Genomic DNA, 14,158 nt, shown 5'->3' on the forward strand with positions numbered 1-14,158 from the left:
TGAGTATAGTCTACTTGAAGCGTTCACTCGAGCTAGAACTAGACACAGGACACATTCTCTCTGGAGAAAGTGCATGAAAGACTGATGTGCAAATGAATGGGTAGAAAGACTGCTGCATCTTGAGACAGGCTCTTTTAAAATAACTATTTTAACTTGACAGCGCATTAAAAATACGACTCTGAGTGATTAACTCCCGTCAAGCCAGTTCCAACAAAAATAGTCTGCACGAGTATTATGATATCTATGGTTACCTGCAGCAGTGGACAAAGTTTTTCAGCAGTTTTTCATTCGATGAGTCTTTAGCAATTTTCTTTTTCATTTTCTTCTTAAAGACCCCCTGTGGTGAAAATCAAGTTTTTAATGTTGTTTTTATGTCAATGTGGTGTTTTTAAGATGCTTTAAGACAAACCATATGCAAATTCATAAGTCAACACCATTGCTGAGTATGTTCTCCTTAAAATTGCAGTGATCTAAAGACAGTCTCAAAACATGGTATAAAATCGCAGGTGTTTTGGTGTGAGAGACCCGGGTTCGAATCCACTGTGAGACACCAATGTGTCCCTGAGCAAGACACTTAACCCCTAGTTGCTCCAGAGGCGTGCGACCTCTGAAATATAGCAATTGTAAGTCGCTTTGGATAAAAGCGTCAGCTAAATGAATAAATGTAAAAAATGTAAATGTATACGTCACAAACTACCTTGTAACCAATCACGTGACTGTGCCGGCGGGCTTTAGTAGTCATTAACTCTGTTCTGAAGTAGGGGACATAGAGTCTCAAGAGAAGCAAGGTTATCCCGGTTTATTTTTCTGTTGATATGAAAAACCGGGTACATTTAGCAATATAGCGGGTGAATGTATAGGATGTATTACGATGTTATGAAGAACTATATGCCTTTCTCCACTGACGTTCTGATTTGTTCAAAGTGTTTGTAAGGATACATATTTTTAGAAGGCAGCTGCCTGACTCTGAGATGGCACATGGGCACATGATTCATGTAACATTAGCAATAAATTGTTAGCTGTTGATAATGTAGTCAAGCCAAAGGCTAATCATATTAATTACTGTTATGTGTCCGACATTGTAGAGAGCGATGCATAAAAACACATTACCATTCTGATATATCGACTTGTAGACAAGCCTGTATAATTCGCTTTTCCACTTCTTCTTCTGAATCAGTTCCTGGTTCAAACATATATGGCTAAATTAAACCAGCCATTAAAGGAGTAGTTCACTTTTAAAAAAACTTTTGCTGATAATTTACTCACCCCCATGTCATCCAAGATGTCCATGTCTTTCTATCTTCAGTCGAAAAGAAATTAATGTTTTTGATGAAAACATTCCAGGATTTTTCTCCATATAATGGACTTCAATGGTAGCCAAACGGTTCAAGATCTAAATGACCGTTTCAGTTCAGCTTCAAAGGGCTTTAAACGATACCAGACGATGAATAAGGGTCTTATCTAGAGAAACAATCTGTCATTTCAAAAATAAATAAAAAAGTTAAAGTTTTATAGGCACAAATGCTCGCCTTGCGAACTCTCCTGTTCGAACTCGTATATCAAAATGAACGAATCTTTTTTCGAGTCATTGACTCGTTCATCAAAATGAACGAGTTCGAACAGGAGAGTTCGCAAGGCGAGCATTTGTGCCTATAAAACTTTAACTTTTTTATTTATTTTTGAAATGACCGATCGTTTCGCTAGATAAGACCCTTATTCATCGTCTGGTATCGTTTAAAGCCCTTTGAAGCTGCACTGAAACGGTCATTTAGACCTTGATCCGTTTGGTGCCCAGCAAAGTGCATTATATGGAGAAAAATCCTGGAATGTTTTCATCAAAAACATTAATTTCTTTTTGACTGAAGAAAGAAAGACATGGACATCTTGAATGACATGGGGGTGAGTAAATTATCAGCAAAAGTTTTTTTAAAAGTGAACTAATCCTTTAATGCAGCTATTGTGCAGTGTTTACTACAGTACAGTTGACCGAGTATTCATGGACCCACGTATACTAAATGAAGCAAGGGTGTAGAGTTACACAAGTTATTAAGGCATGAATAAAACAAAATTCACAAGAAAAAAACATTTAACTATGTCATTTTGGTGATCAAAGATGAGTTTTAAGGGATAAAATGATTAAGAAATGTTTTTGATATTTCTTAAGAAAATGTTTGAGAAGTTCTTCAAGAATTGCCCCTCTTAGAATTTAGCTTGAGAATTTTCTTAACTTCTTCCTTAAGAAGATTTTTGTGAATACAGCCCCTGGATCTCAAAGGAAAATGTCAAGGAGCTGGACAGCTGGAAGTCTTCATTTGAGAGCTTCCCATCAGTCTGTTGAAGGTCTAGTGTCACAGCTTTCATTGTTATATTGGCACCTCTACTGGGACCAGTTAGCAGATTTGTTGCACTTCTTTGTGGGCTACAGCTCAAGGCCCTGGATTAGAAAACAGCCGATTTTCTGGACACAGCCGATGGAATGCAACACCAGGGAGCTAATTTGTGATTGTTGGCCAATACAAATCTGGACAAAAGACTGCTGAGCTGTAATTGTTGAGAGAGAGTGTACTAGAATTTATAAGAGTCTAGCCATTTGAAAGTACAATTTTAAAGAATTAAGAATTTGTATCTATCCAATTCTTGCTAGATATAGATGTATTCCTAAAAATACCAATTAATTAACCTGTATGGTGTGTCCTAACAAGAATATTATATTCTTGTAAAGCCCAAATAATGTTAATATCTAATATTTCTATGCTTTTTATTATTTTCAAGGTGAAGAACTGTATGAGACCTCCCCATATGAACCAATGCATCTCTCTGATGAGTTTCGACTTGCATCCATTATTTCTGGTAAGTTAAGATATCTTATGAGCTTTTCAATGTTGTTCAGTGGTGAAAGAAAGCCCAGTTTCTCTGTTCAAGGTTAGCGCTGTCCTTTATGTTCATACACGTTCTCGGACTCTTTCTCAGACGATTTAACCCTCTGGGGTCCAAGGTGTTTTGGGCTCCTTGAGATGTTTTGACATGCTCTGACATTTCTGCTTTTTTCAGTTGCTTATAAACATATTAATGGCACAGGTGAAATTACACTCTATTTAGCACACACAGGACTACCATAATATGTGAGCAACATGTATGTACAAGTTTGTATTTTTGAGAGAATATTGTTTATGCGTGGTTATTGAAAAAACTAAAAAATAAAGTTTTTGAAATAAGGACACAAAAAACATACTAAATATGTGTCCACAAGATTTTTGACTAATGGACGTTGTCGCCTAGAGTTTTTGCTTCAAAATGATCTGAAAATCATCCTTCCTAATCATTCACATAAAACAATAGATTGTTTTAAATTGTGAAAAACATTTTTTTGTTTGCCAAGGCAATATGCGGATGGGCGGAACGGCCCAACCCCTATCATGAATAATTAAGTGGTTCTCAGACAGTGACCCTGCATAATAATGAGCCTTTCATTCAGGGGTGTCACACAAGAAAGAATGCAAGGACAATATATATATATATATATATATATATATATATTGTCATTGCATTCTTTCTTGTATATATATATATATACACACACACACACACACACACACATATATATATATATATATATATATATATACAAACAATCAAAATATAAATGAAAGCCAAAAGCACATTTTTGTCATACCTGGAAACAAATCCTGGTCAAATGCTATATGGGCCATTCTACAGAATTGGTTCAAAGTTACAGTTGGAAACATCTTGAAAAGAAAATAGTCTTTTTCCATAAATGTCTTATAAAGTTTTATTTTTTAAAGTAGACCAATACAATAAAAATAAACCAGTCGCATTTCAAGTCGTTCGCGAAATGACCGCCAGGTGGCGCAAAGGGACATTTATCAAAACGTAAGTGGGGCTAATGTCAATTAACAGTAAGGATGCAATTCCACAAGTTATGGTAATTTGCAAATAAGCCTACAACAAACATTTATTTTTAAACAAATATTTTTAAATATGCAACATGCACGTTTAAACAACAAACAATACAATCTGAACCAGCGCTCCTGTATTGAGACATGCAGCGCGTTTCAGTTACGATCCTGGTTCCAGTGGCCTTAATACATTCACGGCTTTTTAAAATGTCAAAAAGCGTTTTGAGATGGTTTTGAATGAAATATTGAAGTTTATTTTTAGGGTATTTTGGCACACCACGCCGAGTGGCTATGCATTATTCTAAAATCTGGCTTTATTCTGGCATGTTGAATTAGAGTTTGACAAACGCGGCGGCGCGTTCATTTGAATTTATTTTTCTCATAACAGCTAAAAGAACTTACTGCGTAATTGTTGGTCATATATAGATAAGATATCATCTTTTAAAACGGTAAAAGGTCTACTTTTATTCATGTAGGCTAAAGTAGGCCTACACTCACTGGCTAACGAGAAAACGTTTTCTCGCTCATGTGAGAAACAAATGTTTGGGCATCTCTCAGTGAGAAAATGCATAGCCGAGCGGTATCCCGATCAAACATGGTCTACTGTAAATTTTATATTTATTAATCTAGAGAGATTTGTCTAGCTCTAAAACTCTGTTACACCATACAGTTTTTGCTTATATTTATAAAATAAAATTACCATGCATTTCCATTTTACACTAAGGAACAATAGTATCCAACAGAACGACTTTGCATCTGTAATAATAGGCTACCAATCGTAATTTCAAAAGCAGTTCTGTTCTGTAAAAAAGTAATTTTATATATATAGCTAGCCTATATATAGGCTATATATATATATATATATATATATATTTTTTTTTATTAGGCCTATTATTATTATTTTTTGATTCCCTACAACCTAGAGTTTTTAAAAACATGGTTTTAAGTAAAGTGTGATTTGCCAGGGGGGACGGGGATTTCCTTCTGGTCTAAACATCCCTGCTTCTGCTGAATTATTTGAATCCCCACACCCCTCCCTCCACAGTAATCAATGCTATAGGCTACTTCACCAATAGACCATATCAAATATAAAATAGAGATATGCAACAGGCACGTTTAAACGACAAACAATAAAATCAAAACCAGCGTTTCAGTTGTTCATTAGTTCAAGTGGCCTTAATGCATGCACGGCTTTTAAAATTTCACAAAGCGTTTTGAGATTATTTTGAATGAAATATTGAAGTTTATAATTAAGTGTTTTGGCACACCACGCCGAGTGGCCCTATGCATTTTTCTAAAGTCGGGTTTTATTCTGGCATGGTGAGTTAGTGTTCGACAAACGCGGCGCGTTCATTTAGATTAATTTATTTTTCTCATTATTACAGCTAAAATAACTTAATAGGCGACTCCGTAATTTTTTGGTCATACAGATAAGAGTAGAGTAGCTTACATCGTTCAAAACTGTAAACTTGTATTCATATTAGGCTAACGACAAAAACAGTAGGCTATATCTGTCGTCTCTGTCTCCGGGAACTGCGCGTCACAAAAATGAACCGAAAGCCACTTCAGCTCAGTCACTATAAGAAATCGGCTATGTCTAAAGCCTTTAAATGTCTAAATATTCAGGCTAATAAATATTATCTGATTATGTAATCCATATGAAAACGAGAGGTACAGAGGATCTACTCAAACATACTTGTAAGCGCTTCCCAATGAGAAAATGACAAGGGTGAAAATCTCGCTCTAATTAAATGTAGGCTAAATCGCCCTGAATTAAAATGTAAAAACAGATCAAATAATGTATTTGTCGAAATGTTGCGATATTGTTTCATTTAAGTTCATAATTATTCTATACATGTTATTTAATTTAGCAGCATTCCCACGTAGCACCGTGGTTCGATATTTATTTGAATAATAAAAAATAAATAAAAAAACTTAATTCACAAATTGCATGCCTAAGGATCCAAAGATCCCTGTAGAATTTAATATTGAGTTGAACATTTTGTTCATGACAACAAATTAACATGCGTTTTTTCAGATTATATTTAGTTTTGCTTGGAAAAAGCTGGCCCAAGCCAGTTTTATTTCATCAATTATTGAAATAATGAAATATTTAGTAATAAACTTTTATGACAGAAATATCACTAGGCTACATGTAACTTAAATCATTTAATTCCTTCATTATCAACACTGTCTAGAATAGCGATTTAAGTGTGAATTGCGACTTCTCTTTGTGTTAAGTCAGCCTCAGACTCCGATAGCCGGTGGGGGGTTGGAGGGACAGTTCAGTGTATCGTGCGCGCAGGACAATAGGCCTGTTAATGTTCCTCTTTCATATGGAGAGTGTCGGATAACGCAGCAACATATACAGTATTATCAGCTGATGTGTTTTTACCCTGTCCCTGAAATGCTTAATTTAGAGAGAGACCCGGCGCGCGCAGCGAGGGAGACTAAATAGACTTGTTAAAAAGAAATTCAGCGCGAGAGAGGCAAAGAAAAACGCATGTTTTTAATTTAATTATGTTTCTTTGGACAATTTTCGTTTTGTACTGTTTTAATTGTTTAACATAGCTGTCATTTCTTTGGCAATACAAATTTAAAATGTCGTAAGAATAAGATTAGCCTAGTGTTTCTTATTTTGCATCGCAAAAGAAATAAACTCCAAACCCGATGCAACCCTGTTTTAAATTAAAAAAAAAACTGTCCCGACACTTTATTTAAACCTTGAAATGTTCGAACTTGGTTTCAAACTTAAGTAATTTTAGTGTTCTTTTACATTACACAATAATTTAGCAGACTAAAGACGAGCTTCTTCATTTTCATTTTCTGATGCAATCGGCTGACAATCTTCCTTCATCAGTTTTTGTCGTTTGTGCAGCGGCTGCGGTTCTAAAGGAATGTAGCAAATTTACGTTGTAATGATAATTAAACAAAACTCTTGACTTTAAATAAGTAAACAGTTAGCTATTTAAGCATCAAGGTGGTCAAATATAAACGCTGTCGGCCAACATCGGTTAACAACATATATGCCACATTGAGATTCGATCTCGGGTCGCTTGAAGCTCCTTGAAGCTCATGTTATTGCGTTGATCACTGAGCTACCGTCTGTACACTGTTAAAACTAATGTCTTATGCTCTTGTAAAGCCTCATTGATGTAGCCTAAATGTTTTATTGCAATGTTTTATGTTTTCATTATTTATTCAATTTCATTTCAGTAGCCTAATTTCAGTATTGTGATTATGAATTATTTTAACTACGTTTCACTTGTTGAATTCATCTGCTACCAGCTTTCAATCGCTCTAAATGAGCCGAAGATTACGCATTAGAGAGAATAAACGAACACTTTTCAGAGTCTATGATTGTAGCGCCTCTTAGCGGTAAAAGGCAGCAAATACACCCCACATTTTACCGCCGCGGTGGAACGGCTGATGTGGGCATTGTCATGGCTTGCCTCAACATTTGCGTTTGAATAGCGCGCGTCCTCCGTGGGCGTGTCAGATTAACGCGTAATGAAGTGTAATGAGCTGGGAAAAAAAATACTGAAATCACTCTCTTTTCATACAGATTACATAAACTGAGAATATTTGTTTTTTATATAAATTACTTCATTGAAAAGAAGAGAATTCAAGCTTCATAAAGAAAAATCTCTCGTGCCTGTATGACAAGTATTTGCAGAGTTATAGTTAATCTTAGGACGCGTTTCAGAATGGACTGCACTGACAGAGAGAACGCAGAACGCGCATCATGTTTATTTTTCTTTATTTGGCGAAAAGCACAACACTTTGTTTTTATTGTGAGGTTCCACAAAAAAAATACAAACTTAACAGGATCGAATGATGTATAACACTTATATGTAAGATCAAAATCAACAAAGTATTTTGAGTCTCTTTTGCACTGATAAGGAAAAAAGTGAGCTGGTATCGCCGGCAAGACCGCCGACCCCAGAGAGTTAAGTGTGATCAATTGATTTCTATAGACATTCAGTTTGCAGTGTGATGTTATATTAGCACAACCGGCATGATCAAAATCTCCAGTTTTATCCAGTCAACAGTGAAAAGAACGATTGCTTACATATCAGCGTGTCAGTGTCCATTGTCCACACTGTCAAGTCTTTTCTGGATCAAAATTGTGAATTTGAAATGATTGAAAAGGACTGTGACACTATAGCAAGGCTCAAGGATAGCTACTGTCTTTTAGTTAGCAAAAGTTAGATTTTTGTTCCTAACTCATATTGAAATATGTTCCGAACTCATATTATTGTCATAAATATAACATTTAAAATGGGGGGTAATGTATATCATGGCCACGAATTAAAAATTTGTTCCCACTAGGGCTGCACCATGTATCGAAAAATTATCATCATCGCGATAATGGTATATGCGATATCCGTATCGCAGAGAGGTGCGATAAATTAGCCTACTTTATTTAATTTCAGACATTCCAGGAAGTTCCGGGAGTCTCTCGCATATTGATAGCGGCTCCCTGATGCCCTCAAATTAGTTAAAATCTCCCGGAATCTAGAGCGAGCGAACAAGAGCGCGCATGCGAGACAGAACACGTATACTGTGCTCCAACCGTGTCGTGTAGTGCACTCACGGCAGTGAGGGAGAGAGCGAGAGACCTTGCGTGTGTGTGCCTCATAAGACAGAGAACATCCTGATTGGCCTGTACGTCTGAAATATGGCAATATTTTGGCTTCAATATAGAGAAGAAGTGTCACAAATGCAGGTACTGTGTAAGGGGCCGTTCACATATCGCGTCTAAAACGCCTGGAAAGTGCGGCCGCGCCGCTCTCCTTCTTTCCACAAGCACTTGCGTCTGTCGTTGCTATGCAACCATGAACTGCGCTGAGGGCTTTCCATGATGACGAGGAAGTATCAGCAAAGGATTCATTGATTTCTAGCCCTTGTATTAGCTTTACTTCTAGATATATTTATGGAGATGAGAAATAAAAACCCGCCCTGTACAGCTATGATCAGCTGTTTGGGCCGAGCTTTCGATGTTGTTACGGAAAGGCCGAAGCTGATTGTTGGTTTTTGTCTCATGACCTGCGGTGAGCTTGCGGCATTCTGAAAAGTTGAGATGTTCTCATCTCATTGCGGCATAGGCGGGCATGGAAAAATGTGCTTCCATTTTGAGCGCGCCTGCATTTGAAATAACGAATTTGCATGCGCAAAAAACGCGATATGTGAACATAAGTGACGGTGTCAATAAGTCGTGCGGAAAAATTGTGGCCACGTCGAGAGGAAACTAATCTTCACAGTCATCTCATCTGAAACGCACCCTCAGGGCTATGAAGACTTCAAAAAGTGTAAGCCCACATCTACCAAAACTGCTAACGAAATGCCACGTAACAATAACAGAGTCTCAAAGACAACCATTATTAAAATTTTGCAAGTGTAACTCCTTTTGAAAAAAAAAACTGAGATATTCTTCTGAAGATTAGAAGAATATATTTTAGCCTACCTGTTTATTTTAGTCTGATCATTACATATAAATGATTTTTTTAAAAAGCTTAATAAAAATAGCATTTCTCTAGGGAAATTTTATATCGCAAGAAATATCGTTATCGCGATACTCAACAACATCGCATATCGCATATTTTCCCAGTATCGTGCAGCCCTAATTCCCCACCACAACTTACATATACGTCGACACATTTTACTAATTTGTTCCTTAATTTTACGTAAATTATGCGCACAATATAATAATTAGTTCCCTCGTTTATAGTAAACATGGCCACAGTGTAAAAATTCGTTCCCTTGTTTTAGTTAAATCAAAATGAGGGAACAAATAAGTTCAATGTGGCCACAAATTACTAAAACGAGGGAACAAATAATAAGTAGTGTGACCAAATTCTTAATTCATGGCCACCATATATATATATACAGGTCCTTCTCAAAAAATTAGCATATTGTGATAAAGTTCATTATTTTCCATAATGTATATAATGTATAATGTAATGATACAAATTAAACGTTCATATATTTTAGATTCATTGCACACCAACTGAAATATTTCAGGTCTTTTATTGTTTTAATACTGATGATTTTGGCATACAGCTCATGAAAACCCCAAATTCCTGTCTAAAAAAATTAGCATATTTCATCCGACCAATAAAAGAAGTGTTTTTAATACAAAAAAACAAGTCTACCTTCAAATAATTATGTTCAGTTATGCACTCAATAGACAATACTTGGTCGGGAATCCTTTTGCAGAAATGACTGCTTCAATGCGGCGTGGCATGGAGGCAATCAGCCTGTGGCACTGCTGAGGTGTTATGGAGGCCCAGGATGCTTCGATAGCGGCCTTAAGCTCATCCAGAGTGTTGGGTCTTGCGTCTCTCAACTTTCTCTTCACAACATCCCACAGATTCTCTATGGGGTTCAGGTCAGGAGAGCTGGCAGGCCAATTGAGCACAGTAATACCATGGTCAGTAAACCATTTACCAGTGGTTTTGGCACTGTGAGCAGGTGCCAGGTCGTGCTGAAAAATGAAATCTTCATCTCCATAAAGCTTTTCAGCAGATGGAAGCATGAAGTGCTCCAAAATCTCCTGATAGCTAGCTGCATTGACCCTGCCCTTGATAAAACACAGTGCACCAACACCAGCAGCTGACATGGCACCCCAGACCATCACTGACTGTGGGTACTTGACACTGGACTTCAGGCATTTTGGCATTTCCTTCTCCCCAGTCTTCCTCCAGACTCTGGCACCTTGATTTCCGAATGACATGCAAAACTGAGCAACAGTCCAGTGCTGCTTCTCTGTAGCCCAGGTCATGCGCTTCTGCCGCTGTTTCTGGTTCAAAAGTGGCTTGACCTGGAGAATGCGGCACCTGTAGCCCATTTCCTGCACACGCCTGTGCACGGTGGCTCTGGATGTTTCTACTCCAGACTCAGTTCACTGCTTCCGCAGGTCCCCCAAGCTCTGGAATCGGTCCTTCTCCACAATCTTCCTCAGGGTCCGGTCACCTCTTCTCGTTGTGCAGCGTTTTTTGCCACACTTTTTCCTTCCCACAGACTTCCCACTGAGGTGCCTTTATACAGCACTCTAGGAACAGCCTATTTGTTCAAAAATTTCTTTCTGCCTTACCCTCTTGCTTGAGGGTGTCAATGATGGCCTTCTGGACAGCAGTCAGGTCGGCAGTCTTACCCATGATTGCGTTTTTGAGTAATGAAACAGGCTGGGAGTTTTTAAAAGCCTCAGGAATCTTTTACAGGTGTTTAGAGTTAATTAGTTGATTCAGATGATTAGGTTAATAGCTCCTTTAGAGACCCTTTTCATGATATGCAATTTTTTGGAGACAGGAATTTTGGGTTTTCATGAGCTGTATGCCAAAATCATCAGTATTAAAACAATAAAAGACCTGAAATATTACAGTTGGTCTGAATGAATCTAAAATATATGAAAGTTTAATTTTTATCATTACATTATGGAAAATAATGAACTTTATCACAGTATGCTAATTTTTTTAGAAGGACCTATATATATATATTCCATGTGCAGGACTCTAACTAAAACTGAAATAAATAAAAATTAAACCTAAAAAGCATTTTTTTTTTAAACTAGTAAAACGACTAAAGCACATTAAGAAATGACTAAAATAAATAATAAAATAATAAAATTAACATGAAAAATAAAAAATAAAAACCTAATTACAAAATAATGACGCTAAAACAACACTGCAGTGGTTGAACAACTGTCTTTCAAGTACATGAATGTGTTTAGGCATTAATTACAATGAAAAAATGCATAAATTAATTATTTGCAAGATTAATTATTTGTATTTAATTTTTGACAGCCACAGTATTTCTATTTATAGTCGTAATTTCTGTTTTATAGGTTTATTAAAGCTCCAGCCAGAACTTATTATACTGTAAATGACTCAATATGAAAGTCTCAAAATAAAACACTCCAAATCAGTTCAAAATCTCTACATAAACATGTTCTTTACTTCATAAAAAAATAAGGATAAATACTACCCAGTTTAACATGCTTTTGATTAAAGTGATCACTTTTCTTTAACAATAACATTCTTTATAAAAACATATTTCTAAGTAATTAAAAACACACACACAAACAGTATTCAAACACTTTCCGACAAACGGATGTATTCTTAGTAAGGAAAATTCTGTGCTATACAGTAATTACACAGCAGTCGCCATCTATCACTAAAGCACAGCCTCAATTCATCTTTAACAATGTAAATGGGACTATGTGTATTAGTCATGATGGCCATTCAAGAAGACCACCGACGAGAACGAAATTACTCTGTTTTAATCATAATTGCAGCCTTGAGAACGGGCATTGAATAGCAACTTCTATGATTCATACGTTTTACCTCTTTATTATTCATTGTCGCCTCCATATGGATTACATTTTCTTACAAACCAGCCACACGATGACATGCTGGGGCTGTTGGGATATGGTTTGTTGGGAGGCAGCAACCAGTTTAGGTGAAAAGGTAAACAGAGAATATAGAAAATAAAACGCATGCTGCAGTCTCGCTGATGGCTTTTTACAAAAGCTATCACCACACAGCCACTAAAAAAAAACCTATTTTTGTTTCCAAGTCCTTATGTGACTGTTTACGTTTCTCATATTTTCAATCACAGCAGAGGTAATCTGTAGCCTTATATAAGAGCGACTACGATGCCATCTGAAAAACCATCTCTGCGGGCTGCAGGTGCTTTAGAACCACATCCAGGCACATGATGGCAACATATGCAATCATATCGAGAATTATTTGGTATGTCAGAGACATTTAAGGTAGTAAATGCACTAGGAGGAAGTGTTATATTTTCATATGTTATAGGCAAGGACATATTTTGTGAGAAGTGTGGCAGTTTCAATTATTTCTGCAGAATTTGTCTTACACCTGTTTTGCTGTGCTGTCGTTTTATATTACCACACAATAAATGCACATGACCAAATGTAAATCTAAAACCTTGTTTCAGAGTTTCAGAGTCAATTATTTGAATACCTATACTATTTTGGGAGCTTCTTCGACAGTTAACATTTGTTTGATAAATATTCTGTGATGGAAATTACATTTTAAAGTGCCTCTATTTTACCTTTGATGCAGTGTGTACTATAGCTGTTTGCGAATGTAAATGGCTTGCAAAGTTTTAAAGATCAAACTGCACTACAAATAAAGTTATTTTATCCTAACACCCATGCATTCGAAAAGAGTCTCAGCTGTCGAAACGAGTCATCAGCAATTCCAGTCTCACTTCCTTTTACACACTTACCAATGTAACAAATGTGCATAATGTCAGCCTATGGTCTTCACTGGCTGCCGATGAACAACGTGTACTTAGACCCACCCTCAAACATTGAAATTGGAGGCCGGGAAAAGTTTGGTTTGTGTTGTCGACATGTTGAGAAGACGCTGTTTTCAGCGCTGTAAATACACTTTGTGAGCACTTCAAAAGGATGAGGACTCGCGCTCGAATTGATATGTAAAAACCGACGGCATCGTTCCCCTTCGTATCACTAGGCGCGTTTCCATTACAGATTTGCGCAAAACATTTGCGATTTTTTCTAAATGTCGACAAAAAACTATTGCGAAATGACGACGTTTCCATTAACCGATGTTATGCGACTAAAACTAAAATTTTTTCCTCTCACGATTAAGTCATTCCAAAAATCATGCCGACGGATGTTAATAGGTTTACGCATTTCCCAGCCACTGCACTGGCCATTATTATTAATCGAAGGAGACGTAGGCCTATATGTGTTATCCAAGCATTAAAGGAGAACTCCGGCGCAAAATGAACCTTTGGTCTAATAAAACATTGGTACCTAGTAGGGATGAGTCGCGATCTTCGAATAGTCGAATAGTCGAACTGCGTTCGAAATTCGATCATAAAATTGCTTATTCGAATATCGTTACATTTTCGCGCAATTCCAATGTGACATAATTGACGGCGCGCCTACTGTCACAGATCGCGCAGCAGGGTATTTTCCTGTCAGGGGACACAAGGTGCCACTAACATGAATGAAACCCCCTCCTGCGCGATCTAGGATACCAGTGTTTTATACATAGTGTAAACAATCAACAGAAGAAGAGCATTGTCGTGACCGTTAACTCTGCGCCCAGCAGAGGTGGATAGACTAACCTTTACTGTCTATGGTAGTAACCGTCTATGGTAGTAACAAAGTTGGCAACATTTACTTCACTACGTTGGGCGACGTTCCTCTCGTTACTTTATTTTAATGCAATACATCATGTTGT

General features: G+C 37.0%; 1 protein-coding gene across 1 annotated transcript in view; it reads left to right on the forward strand.

Moving 5' to 3' along the window:
- The window catches only part of gfra2b (GDNF family receptor alpha 2b), a 113,639-nt gene that overhangs the window by 23,930 nt on the left and 75,551 nt on the right, over positions 1–14,158 (forward strand). Inside the window, exon 3 of the mRNA XM_056253247.1 lies at positions 2,773–2,850. Coding sequence (XP_056109222.1) covers positions 2,773–2,850 — 78 coding nt within the window. The remainder of the gene's footprint in view (positions 1–2,772; positions 2,851–14,158) is intronic.

The sequence above is a fragment of the Rhinichthys klamathensis genome, unplaced genomic scaffold (assembly GCF_029890125.1).
Source record: "Rhinichthys klamathensis goyatoka isolate OS25496 unplaced genomic scaffold, OSU_Roscu_1.1 h1tg000104l_1, whole genome shotgun sequence".
Lineage (NCBI taxonomy): Eukaryota > Metazoa > Chordata > Actinopteri > Cypriniformes > Leuciscidae > Rhinichthys > Rhinichthys klamathensis.